Below are 13,485 nucleotides of genomic sequence, written 5' to 3'. Positions count from 1 at the left end.
CTCTCACTGCGTCTCTTACGCATCTTGGGAAGAATGACCAATTTAAAGGGGTTCTCGGTTGCTAAATCGCCTGCTTTTACCTTCCCTGCCCATTGGAACAAAATCTCAATGCATTTGTCTGGATTCTTCATGGATTCTGCATTTTGGTTCCCAGTCACATGATCCCGCTGCCCTTGAATTAATGACTTCTGGTGGCGCACCAGTCCATTCAATGTACATGGCGTCCTGTCATGTCTCAGAACAGTGCTTCAGCGATCTCCTCGTTGTTGGAGGAGGGCTGGATGTTTAGTCCATCATTCTCACTGGCACAGGAATATATAGAACATCCCTGCTACTGCCGCCGGACCAGAGCCATCCTGGAGTTGGTGCCCACAGGGCAGTAAGAAGTGGAGCGAGCAGTGAAAGCCTAATATAGTGATGTACTGGGGGTGGGTATGGGGATCACTGACAGTCCGGCGCTAGCAGGTATGGGAATTATAGTACAGGGCTGCAGGAAGCGGTGGAGCGAGCAGTGAACGCCTAATATAGTGATGCACTGGGGGTGGGTATGGGGATCACTGACAGTCCGGCGCTAGCAGGTATGGGAATTATAGTACAGGGCTGCAGGAAGCGGTGGAGCGAGCAGTGAACGCCTAATATAGTGATGCATCGGGATGGATATAGGGCTCACTGACAGTCCGGCGCTAGCAGGTATGGGAATTATAGTACAGGGCTGCAGAAAGCGGTGGAGCGAGCAGTGAACGCCTAATATAGTGATGCATCGGGGATGGATATAGGGCTCACTGACAGCCCGGCTCTAGCAGGTATGGGAATTGTAGTACAGGGCTGCAGGAAGTGGTGGAGCGAGCAGTGAAAGCCTAATATAGTGTTGCATTGGGGATGGATATAGGGCTCACTGACAGTCCGGCGCTAGCAGGTATGGGAATTGTAGTACAGGGCTCCAGTATGTGGTGGAGTGAGCAGTAAAAGCCTAATATAGTGATGCATCGGGGATGGATATAGGGCTCACTGACAGCCCGGCCCTAGCAGGTATGGGAATTGTAGTACAGGGCTCCAGTAAGTGGTGGAGCGAGCAGTGAAAGCCTAATATAGTGATGCATCGGGGATGGATATAGGACTCACTGACAGTCCGGCGCTAGCAGGTATGGGAATTGTAGTACAGGGCTCCAGTAAGTGGTGGAGTGAGCAGTGAAAGCCTAATATAGTGATGCATCGGGGATGGATATAGGACTCACTGACAGTCCGGCGCTAGCAGGTATGGGAATTATAGTACAGGGCTGCAGTAAGTGGTGAAGCGAGCAGTGAAAGCCTAATATAGTGATGCACTGGGGGTGGATATAGGACTCACTGACAGTCCGGCGCTAGCAGGTATGGGAATTATAGTACAGGGCTGCAGGAAGTGGTGGAGCGAGCAGTGAAAGCCTAATATAGTGATGCACTGGGGATGGATATGGGGCTCACTGACAGTCCGGCGCTAGCAGGTATGGGAATTATAGTACAGGGCTCCAGTATGTGGTGGAGTGAGCAGTAAAAGCCTAATATAGTGATGCATCGGGGATGGATATAGGGCTCACTGACAGCCCGGCCCTAGCAGGTATGGGAATTGTAGTACAGGGCTCCAGTAAGTGGTGGAGCGAGCAGTGAAAGCCTAATATAGTGATGCATCGGGGATGGATATAGGACTCACTGACAGTCCGGCGCTAGCAGGTATGGGAATTATAGTACAGGGCTGCAGTAAGTGGTGAAGCGAGCAGTGAAAGCCTAATATAGTGATGCACTGGGGGTGGATATAGGACTCACTGACAGTCCGGCGCTAGCAGGTATGGGAATTATAGTACAGGGCTGCAGGAAGTGGTGGAGCGAGCAGTGAAAGCCTAATATAGTGATGCACTGGGGGTGGATATGGGGCTCACTGACAGTCCGGCGCTAGCAGGTATGGGAATTATAGTACAGGGCTGCAGGAAGTGGTGGCACAGAAAGCCAAGGATGAGATCAAACCCATCGTGCCAAGTACTTGAGTAGAGTGCAGGAACGGACTTTATACCACAGACAGACATTATTGTTTATAGGATACAGACCAGCAGGAATGAATTTTGAATTCCAGAGAAGTGATTGGACTTCCCCTTTAAGAAGCCGTAACACTGATAAGTGCCATCACCTTTAATTCTGTTACATCTGATTACCCTGTATTAGAGATTGTCCATCCCGCGGTGACGAAGAGCTAGAGATGCCGAGTGAGTGACCCATGTGCCTCTCTCCCATGTAGGGGCCGTCGTGCTGCGAGTCGCCAAGTCTTGGTTCCGCATCGGTTCCCTTGAAATTTTGAGCAACTCTGGAGAATTTCACTCGTTAAGGTAAGAAAATAGGAAAAACATTTTCCTGGTCGTTTCAGTAGGTCGATCTAAGTTCTCTTCCAGTCCACTGGTTGGTCACGATAACGGCCAGAGCAGTGAGAGACCCGGGCCTCCCGCTTCCCGATGTAGCAGAGCTCAACTTTCTCTTATCGTCATCCATTGAAAAGCAAAGCATCAGCAGTACAGAACGTTTCCTTAATGGGTTAAGGCCGGTTTCACACGGGCGTTAAAGTCGCGTGATTTTCGTGTGACGCGAGAATAAGTAAAAAAGCTGAAATATGAAACCAATGATTTTCAATGTTTTCCTTCACATTTGCGATATTTTCACCCATGCGCTATTGCAAAAAGCAAAAATCTTTCTGCGATGTGCGATTTTTATTTTTTATTAGCTTCCTTTTTCTCGCATTGCAACGCACAAACTTGTGATTTTCGCGCGATGCGATTTTAACATTAGAAAGTCTTATTGAGTTTCACAATAACAAAAAAAAGATTTTATCGCGGGCGGCAGCGATGCAAGACTATTCTGAAGAAAAGCATTGCGGACGCTAAAAAATCACAGGGACAAAGGCGCAATTTTCTTGCGGCAAAGTCGCAATGGCCCACATGAAACTTGCCTCAGGGTACATTCACATGAGTGAGTTTCTCGCGTTGCAATAAACCCCGTTGTTTCCAACGGATCTATTTTCATGTACGATTTCTCTCTTGCAGCGATGCCGTGAGATAGAAAAATCGCGGAATGTTCTCTTTTTCTGCGAGTCTACGGAAATCTCACTCATTGTTTCCAGTGGCTGAGAAAAATAATAATAACGTCGCGCTCACCGAGTTTTGTGCGAATGCGATGTGGTTTATCATTTTTCCTATTGAAAATGCATGTGATTTGTACGCACAGGAAAAACACGCCTGAAAATCGCATGTTCAGCGATGCAATGGGATCTCACGGATCGCAACGCACTCACAGTGAACATCGTAAGCGTGATATCTGTCCGAGTTTCTTTGCCCAATATCACGCTCGCCCGTATGAAGGCACCCTAGGGGCTCACTCCCTGCCGGCCCCATTGAAAGCAATGGGCGATCTCGCAGCTAGATGGGACAGGCTGCAATGTGTTTCCCGCAGCACATCGCGGCGCCATGCAGGAAAGCATCGCTCATGTGTATGACTCCATCCAAAAGGTGGGGTTCATATTTGTGCGTCTCGCACCATCTTCACGGCAGTGTGAAGGCGGTCTGCTAGAGAGGTCCGCCACTGAACACCTCTGGCCTTCAGGAATAGTTCCAAAATCAAGAGGATGGTTCAGCGACGGGACGCAACAGCGGGAGGAGCGCCGCGTTATCCTCTGCTCACAGGAGCGTTCTAACAAAGGGGATTGTCTGAAGCCGACAAAACCCCCTGTAACCCGGCAAAATTCTGTACCGCCTGCTGAGGGTGAGAACATAAGAATCCCGGACCCCTCCGTTACTCTCAGTGCAATGAAGGAGTCCGGACTGGATACAGACGCCGCGCTCAGTGATCAGGATACGTTATTACGGGACGGAGAACACTTGTGCGGCCGATGCTAATAAACGGGATCTATGTGCGGCCGCGACACTCAGGGCGGGTCATTACCGTTACATGATGTATTCTGTTTTATAGAGAAGTCGTTTACTTCATCATTAACGAACACTTTCCCGCTATCAGCCGAACAGATCCAAACAGAGTTTTGGTGAGTCCAAAACCATCTATATAATATATATATATACACACACATTGCAGGAACATCCCTTCCCTAGAAGGAGTATGTGTGTGTGTGTGTGTATATACTGTATATATATATATATACACACATTGCAGTAACATCCCTCCCCTAGAAGGAGTATGTGTGTGTGTGTGTGTGTATATATATATATATATATACACACATTGTCAGTAACATCCCTCGCCTAGAAGGAGTATGTGTGTGTGTGTGTGTATATATACTGTATATATATATATACACACATTGTCAGTAACACCCCTCCCCTAGAAGGAGTATGTGTGTGTGTGTGTGTGTGTGTATATATATATATATATATATATACACACACATTGTCAGTAACATCCCTCCCCTAGAAGGAGTATGTGTGTGTGTGTGTGTGTGTGTATATATGTATATATATATATATATACACACACATTGTCAGTAACATCCCTCCTCTAGAAGGAGTGTGTGTGTGTGTGTGTATATATACTGTATATATATATATATACACACACATTGTCAGTAACATCCCTCCTCTAGAAGGAGTATGTGTGTGTGTGTGTGTATATATATATATACACACATTGTCAGTAACATCCCTCCCCTAGAAGGAGTATGTGTGTGTGTGTGTGTGTGTGTATATATACTGTATATATATATATATACACACATTGTCAGTAACATCCCTCCCCTAGAAGGAGTATGTGTGTGTGTGTGTGTATATACTGTATATATATATACACACACACATTGTCAGTAACATCCCTCCCCTAGAAGGAGTATGTGTGTGTGTGTGTGTGTGTATATATACTGTATATATATATATATACACACATTGTCAGTAACATCCCTCCCCTAGAAGGAGTATGTGTGTGTGTGTATATATACTGTATATATATATATACACACATTGTCAGTAACACCCCTCCCCTAGAAGGAGTATGTGTGTGTGTGTGTGTATATACTGTATATATATATATATACACACATTGTCAGTAACATCCCTCCTCTAGAAGGAGTATGTGTGTGTGTGTGTGTATATATATATATATATATATATATATACATACACACATTGTCAGTAACATCCCTCTCCTAGAAGGAGTGTGTGTGTGTGTATATATATATATATATACACACATTGCCAGTAACATCCCTCCCCTAGAAGGAGTGTGTGTGTGTGTGTGTATATATATATACACACATTGCCAGTAACATCCCTCCCCTAGAAGGAGTATGTGTGTGTGTGTGTGTGTGTGTATATATATATATATATACACACATTGCCAGTAACATCCCTCCCCTAGAAGGAGTGTGTGTGTGTGTGTGTATATATATATATATATATATACACACATTGCCAGTAACATCCCTCCTCTAGAAGGAGTATGTGTGTGTGTGTGTGTGTGTGTATATATATATATATATACACACATTGCCAGTAACATCCCTCCCCTAGAAGGAGTGTGTGTGTGTGTGTGTATATATATATATATATATATACACACATTGCCAGTAACATCCCTCCTCTAGAAGGAGTATGTGTGTGTGTGTGTGTGTGTGTGTGTATATATATATATATACACACATTGTCAGTAACATCCCTCCTCTAGAAGGAGTATGTGTGTGTGTGTGTGTATATATATATATATATATATATATACACACATTGTCAGTAACATCCCTCCCCTAGAAGGAGTGTGTGTGTGTGTGTGTATATATATATATATATATATATACACACATTGTCAGTAACACCCCTCCTCTAGAAGGAGTATGTGTGTGTGTGTGTGTGTATATATATATATATATATATATACACATACACACATTGTCAGTAACATCCCTCCCCTAGATGGAGTATGTGTGTGTGTGTGTGTATATATATATATATATATATACACACATTGCCAGTAACATCCCTCCTCTAGAAGGACTCTTTTCTTCCGTCAGGTCTTGAGCACACGCTGTCCTCTATGGGAACACACTCTGACTGAAGAAAGGAGTCAACTAATGGACTTAGTGCCAAGTCCCGGTAAGGAGTCCAGCTCTGGACTCCCTGTGACCTGCCCAAAGCACCATAACTTAGTTTAAGCCATGGCAGGTTCCCTTTAAGGTCTGCCTATGCCTTCATATAACAGGATCTCTCCTTGCAGGCTTTCTTCGGGGTAGTTGTGTCTCAGACTGCGGATATGATTGCTCGGTGGATGTCCGTAGGGTTTGCCCATGGTAAGTCCCCTTCAATATAATCGTAATGACGTGCAGAATAAAGGTAACATGACATTTAACTGGTCAGCGGTGTAAAAGTAAATACCCGGAAAAGTTAATCAATAAGTTATAAGTTCCCCAAAACGCTGCCATTAAAAAATACAGCTTGTCCCATAAAATGATGGGAAACTGGAGAAAAGGTCCCGACTCACACAGCAGAGAACCTACGAAAACACTGCCAGATATGAGCAAGACTACAACCAGAAAAAGCGATAAGAAACCCTCAGAGGATAGAGCAGCAACTATCAGCCTTTATTAATAGTCTTTATGGATTAATTATTCGCCGATGCGTGCCGTGAGCGCAGGCTCCGTGCGTAGGTTCGTTGACGCCTGTGTGATGGGGCTGTTTTGGCACCTCGTTGCCATGGCTTCCTGATGCCCTCGCATCACCTTGAGCTGCAGCTTGTTTGAGCGTTGGCGCCTGTTTTCTTTTGGCGTCCGAGTTTGATCATGTGATCGGTGGGTCAGGCTCCCGGTGTCGTTGCTTTGAGGATTGCGGTGGTTACGTGCCCGCTTTACGCCACGCATCAGGTGAGCTTTATTTGCTACTTTGATGTAGTATAAAAAACCCACTTTTTAAAATTGTATTCATCCTCCTGATGAAGCTGCAGACGCAGGGAGACGCGAAGCGAGACGTTTCTTCTGACCTATTGCGGTATTTGTTATGTCTCTGGGTGTTGTATAAGTATTAGTGATTGTATCCCTTTCTGACTAAGTATATTACTATTTATGCACATCCCCGGGTGGTGAGCGCTCGTATTCTGCGCGCTGGAGGTATATAAGCTTCTCTACCTTTACTGTTTGGTTTTTTTAGCTCCATAATCTTTTATATATTGTATTTCTGATATTTCTATGAACATTGTTGTACATTAACCCTTTCCAATCCACCGTCTAACGTCTAAAGACATTGTGATTGAAGCTTGTACAGCTCCGATGCCAGAAGACATCCGTCAGGGTATTCTTACTGCATATTACTGGCCGCTGTGTTGTCGAGGGGCCTCTCCAGCATGTTCAATACCGCAGTACTGGTTCTAGCCAGCAGATGGCGCCATTGTATAATGGCAGAAAGAGAAAGCCCCCTAGGAAACCCTGAATTCAAAATTGGATTGCAAAGGGTTGAAGGGTACCGGTCACGCCCGACATAGTCTAATTTATGGTGCTGTTAGGGGAGGCAACAAGGAGCCGCGTGATGTATTTTTTTATACTCTCGCTCTGTGATCCTGCGGTGTCCTCTCTGAAGTCTATGTGCAAACAAACATCCGACTCCCCTATACAAGTCTATGGAAAGAAAACACACAGGACTGTTGTGCCGCATGCAGACTTCAGAGGGTACACCGCAGGACGGGGGAGTATAAAACATGCATCACTCAACTCTCTTTTGCCTCCCCATAACTTAGTTCACGGTGCTGAGGGGACGTGACGGGTTCGCTCTAAATTGGTTATTAAAGATTGATATAAACGTTTCTCTACTCTGTGAGGATTTCTTATAGGTTTATTTGAGTCTCGCTGTGCGGTTTTACAAAATCGAAAAAAAATAATAATAATGATTTTAGTACCTGAAGTCTTAATGTAGGCCGGTCCATCAGGGGTTAAAGGAACTTGACCTCAGCATGTTTTCTCGAGCTCTATATGTTATACATTGTATTGTTTTAAGTTCTAGTGTTTACGGATGTAGCTCATCGCCGTAACGTGCTGCAGAGCGCCCAGGACTCCCGCGACACTTTCTGTCTCCTGCCAATATAAAGTATCTGTGATCGGCGTGTGCAGGCGGCCCCGGTCACGGCTCACGGCTCTCATCCGTGTTATCTTGTCTAACACGCTGCTCGCTGTGGGCTTATGAGACTGAACGCTGTGACCTTCCTTATCTCCACTTTCATGTAGCTTCAGTGCTCGTCACAGACTTCTATAGACGGAGCGGCACCTGTAATCGACTTTAATTTCTCTCTGCTTATGTAGCGCCAACATATTCTGCAGTGTTGTACAGAGCTTGTCATCACTTATGAGTCCCTTCCTCAATGGGGCTCACAATCTAATTTCTCTATCACAGACATGCGCAGTAGGACCAATTTATTAGGAAGTCAGGTAACCATTTAGTGCTATAAGGCGACGATACGAACCGCTGAGCCGCCATATTTGGAACCATCTTGGGGATCTCTATGAAGTTATATGGGGTTAAGGGGAATCTGTCAGTCACATTTTCCTCCATTTACCAATACTAATACCCCGCGACAAGGGTCCTCGTTGTCTCATGGGTCCCTACTCACACAAGACAACTTCCACATGAATCCTGTCAGCATGTGGGGTGATCGTCCCAATAAGGACGGCCCCACGCTGGAACCTAAAGACCTACCTCACTCAAAGATGGTAAACGATCCAAAGCAGGACAGGGCATATTTCACACCAACATATCAGGGATTGCATGCAGCACAGAACAGGACTGTTCATACCTCATGTCTGGCCACCCGCACAAACCCACAGAACACATCACTGCTCACACACACAGAACAACATGTATGTAAGCAAACACCAGGGTGTTGGGAAATCAGCATCCTCCAGCCAGAGGGGCTGGTATAGATGTGCATCTGACCAGTGGAGATTGGCTGGTTGGAGAACCCACACCTGTGGAAGAGTGATCCTGGAACCTGCTTGTAGAACTACAGGTCCCAGCAGCACAGCCTAACACTGTGGTAGAATCAGTGACATGTTACTTTTTTTAACATGCAACTCTGCGTTGCGTTTTTTTGACTGTATAGAGAAAACGTCTTCTGCAAAATTTGCACAACTACACAAATCCATCATGTGTGAGTGAAGCCTCAGCTTATGATATTAGGCACTTGTGTGCCCAACTCATGTGATGGTTGGGTAGGGCCTTTAAAATGTGCTACATGTGTGAGCGACTTTGCGCTGCTTGGAAAGCACAAGAACAGGTTTAGAGAAAGATTGCCTGTGACTTTATAGAATGCCCTGATCTACAGATCAACTGCAAAGAAGGCGAGAGACCATTTTGTTCATGATGCTTTCTGCTCTTTTGGTTGAAGTACCAATGGTCACAGTCCCCGAACTTTAGATGCTCAGTGGTGACGATATACACTATTCTACCAAAAGTAACTGAACCCCTGAGCAAGAATCACAAGTAGTATTTATTCCCACATGTTAAAACGTAGTGGGGCTTCTTTGGCCCTAATGACATCGGATACTCTCCTTAGCATACTTTCTACAAACGTCTAATACACTTTAGCTGGTATTTCCCTCCATTCAGCCTGCAAACATCCGGTGAGTTCACTCAAAGAAGATGCATCACACCTTCTATAATGGTGCAAGGAGCATCATCATTGGACAGTGTAGCAATAGAAGAACGTTCTATGCAGTGATGCATTACGCTGCTCCATCTTCACACCAGATGGACGTACCTGTGTGTAGCGGACACCTTCTGCTTGAGTGTGTTAAGCCAACAGTTAAGTACGACGGCGGTTCCATTATGGTCTGGGGATGTTTTACATGGCACGGTCTCGGTCTGTTGGTTGTAGTGACAAGAACCATTAAGATGGAGGTAACCCTGACATTCTAGACAATAATGTGCTGCTGACAATCTGGTAATACTCTGGGAATGGTCGGCCATACTTCCAACAAGGCAACACACCTTGTCACACATTCTATGCTGCTTTACGGTGGTTTGAGGATATGGATGTTTCACGATTGGACTGGCTGCACAGAGTCCTGACCTGAACATCTGTGGGATGTCGGGGCAAGAAAGATGAACGGCCTCCATATTCTTTGAGAGAACTAGTCAGACGTTTGCAGGATGAATGGAAGGAAATACTAGCTAAAGTATATCAGATATTAGTAGGAAGTATACCATGGAGAGTATCCGATGTCATTAGGGCCAAAGGAGCCCCACCAAGTGTTAACATATGGAAATAACTACTACTTGTGATTCTTGCTCGGGAGTCCAGTTACATTTTGTAGGTTAGTGTATGATAATTCCATAAGCAGTACTAAGTTCTACAGCAGTAATGCAGCGCTCATGTACTATGCTCGTAACAGGAGTTTCCCATTTATTTTAATGCAGGTGTGTGCAATACCGATAACTTCAGCCTCCTGTCCATCACTATTGATTATGGACCTTTTGGTTTCATGGAAAGTTACGATGCTGGTGAGTTTTCACTGCCTACAGATACATTTTCCACAGGATTGGGGATACGTGTCTGATCGGTGGGGTCTGACTTCTGGGAACCTCTACTGACCTCCCCGTGTGGAGAGAGTGGCGGATGAGCAACCGCTCTTCCACTTTATTCATCTCGTGGGACTGCTGGAAATAACCGAGTCCTGTACTCCTCTATCTCCAGCAGTCCCATATAGAAGAATGGATTGGCAGTTCACATGCATGAGCCATACTTCATTCATAGAATGAGACTCTGATCCCCCATTCTTGTGATTGGTGGGGGTCCCAGAAGTTGGACCCCACCATTCACTTATTACCTATCTTGCATCGTTGCCTAAAACTGTGATTCACAGATCCTCTGAGTAAAAAGGCATGGTGTTCATTTAGTACTGTGGCCCTTTATTGCCTGGATCATGAGTGTCACGTCGGTAGGACCCCGAACAATGGTGTATCCTCGGGATGTGTCATCACTTAACTTCTGTCTATTTTATAACTTCCTCGTAGTAAAACACCAAGAATGTCCCAAAGTCTTGTCGGTAACAGCCTCTTCTAAGCAAGGCACACACCCGATACTTTGCCGCCAGCATGGTAGGATTTAGAGGGGTATTTCCATCTCAGGAAGACTATCAGTATGTTTGAAATTGCAAAACAATGCATTCACCCAAAAAATGTCTACCGGCATTTCCAAAATGCTCCGTTCTCCAGATATCGCAGATATAGATTCCTCGCCCTCTGGTTGTTTACCTCTAGTTGCCAAACCGCCTCTTCTATAGAAATAGCAGAGCACAATGGTAGCTGGTGGCCGGGCTAAAAGCTAGTGCGCATGCGCTCCTGAGATCCCAGCCATTAAATGTGGATGAACGAAATGCGCAAGCGCCGGCCTCCTCTGTTATTTCTTTCCATAGAGGTGGTCTATTTCCCTGGTAACAAGCAGTAAACAACCAGAGGGCAGAGGAATCAAGATCTGCAATATCTGGAGAACGGAGCATCTTGGAAATAAACCTATAATGAGTCAGGGTGTTGTTTTTCAATTTTGAACACCTCGAAATAGGATTCCTGAGAGGCGAATACCCCTTTAAAGGGGCACTGACTTTTCAGACAATTTCTGCTCTTCTACTAGCTTATGTTAGTCTAATCATTTCTGTAGTATATCTGCATGAAAAATGTTGTTGCTTTACCGCTGTAAATCACGTTTGAGGTGGCTGCCACTAGGGGTCTCCCTTCTCTGCAATCCACTCTTTGTCGTTAGTTATAGAGCTTCTGTAGTAACAAGGACACAGGGATGTTTCCATAGTAACGGGGGAGGGGCTATCTCCACAGGCTGCTCCCATGTACTCAGAGGCTGCAGGCTGACAGACCTGCAGATACTGTTATAAGGATCTCCACAGTCTCGGTCTCTCCTGCCGTTACAATTTGTGGGTGGGTGTCTGTCTGTGCACACATTACACACATTAGAGTGGGTTTACTAACCATTTGGCCAGAAATGTCTCTAAATGGCCTTATCATCCTGTGAAAGCAGAGGGGTGCGTATTCAGATTCTGCTCCACTGCTGATTGGACCAGAGACCATGCAATACAGCATGGGAAATAAGGGCAAGAAAGTCAGCACAGGGAACTACTGTCATTATGTTCAGCTTGCTACATGCCCCCTCCATTAAAGTGGATTGCAAGCAGAAGGACAGCATAAAAATGGGGAAGACCACCTGAAACCTACAGACATATACAGGGTATATGAACCGGTAAGGAGAACCTGGGGTATTGTCGAAAATTTGTTGAAAACTCAGGTACACTTTGACATATCTTCCAAAGAGCATTACAGCATGCGCTCGCCCCGACTCCCACAGATTATCTGGTTAACATAACATGGAAGGCTTGTCATGTACCGCTAGCAGTCTTGTGTCTGTGAGGAGGAGGATGGCGGGGAGTATCTGGAAATCTCTTCGCCTCTCCTGCGAAAATAAATACCCTCCAGCTTGTAGCGCCGCGAGCCGGGAGACTTCAGTTCCTTCTAAGCTTTTCTTTTAGCAACGAAGCCAGAAATAAAGTCTGTTGTTGAAATAGCGGTAATTACTGTTTATTTGAATCCCCTTTTTTCCGGGGCCGCGGCAATCTGGGTCTGTTTTTCCTTAAATAGATTACGTTCCAAACACATCTGATGATGAAGGGAGGTACCGGATCGGGAACCAGGCCAACGTGGGGATGTTTAATCTGAACAAGCTGCTGGTAGCTCTAACGCCCCTGCTGGACAACGGACAAAGGCGAATGTGAGTCATCCAACACCCCACCCCCCACACATGTCACAAACGTCCTCTTACCGCCAGGAGCCTGCGATCCCAGTATTGAGGCCATGGAGAATCCCGCTGATTGTTGTGCATTTTTTGCCATTTTGAACACGTTGAAGATAAATCCCTAGGATCCTGACAAAACGAGGAAAATGTTGATAAATAGCTTTTGATGGAAAAGACTGACCCCATTTTCAAAAGCAGCATGACAGTGGGGGTCTATGGTTTATTCAGGGGCACAGTTGGGCCTATAAAAGACTCATGGGGCATAGTGAGACCTATAAAAGACTCATGGGGCATAGTGAGGCCTATAAATGACTCATGGGGCATAGTGAGACCTATAAAAGACTCATGGGGCATAGTGAGACCTATAAAAGACTCATGGGGCATAGTGAGGCCTATAAATGACTCATGGGGCATAGTGAGGCCTATAAAAGACTCATGGGACATAGTGAGGCCTATAAATGACTCATGGGGCATAGTGAGGCCTATAAATGACTCATGGGGCATAGTGAGGCCTATAAATGACTCATGGGGCATAGTGAGGCCTATAAATGACTCATGGGGCATAGTGAGGCCTATAAATGACTCATGTCCACGGGCAAAATTGAATTGTGGAATCCACGCGGATGATCTGCAGTTCAGTATGCCCATAGACATTCATTGGGCATCCGCAAGTAATTAAATACCTGCGGATGTGACTTT

At 45.4% G+C, this 13,485-nt stretch overlaps 1 protein-coding gene across 4 annotated transcripts in view; it reads left to right on the top strand.

Annotated features, from left to right (window-relative positions):
* Nucleotides 1–13,485, top strand: part of LOC136587146 (protein adenylyltransferase SelO-like) — a 47,125-nt gene that overhangs the window by 25,666 nt on the left and 7,974 nt on the right. For all 4 annotated transcript variants that reach the window (XM_066585655.1, XM_066585653.1, XM_066585654.1 and 1 more), the window contains exons 9-13: nucleotides 2,267–2,354; nucleotides 3,985–4,054; nucleotides 6,226–6,298; nucleotides 10,407–10,490; nucleotides 12,633–12,762. In XM_066585655.1, the coding sequence (XP_066441752.1) occupies nucleotides 2,267–2,354; nucleotides 3,985–4,054; nucleotides 6,226–6,298; nucleotides 10,407–10,490; nucleotides 12,633–12,762 (445 nt within the window). The remainder of the gene's footprint in view (nucleotides 1–2,266; nucleotides 2,355–3,984; nucleotides 4,055–6,225; nucleotides 6,299–10,406; nucleotides 10,491–12,632; nucleotides 12,763–13,485) is intronic.

This window comes from Eleutherodactylus coqui, chromosome 12, assembly GCF_035609145.1.
Source record: "Eleutherodactylus coqui strain aEleCoq1 chromosome 12, aEleCoq1.hap1, whole genome shotgun sequence".
Classification (NCBI taxonomy): Eukaryota; Metazoa; Chordata; class Amphibia; order Anura; family Eleutherodactylidae; genus Eleutherodactylus; species Eleutherodactylus coqui.
The sequence above is the reverse complement of the archived record's forward strand: the minus strand, read 5'-3'. Positions and strand labels throughout refer to the sequence as shown.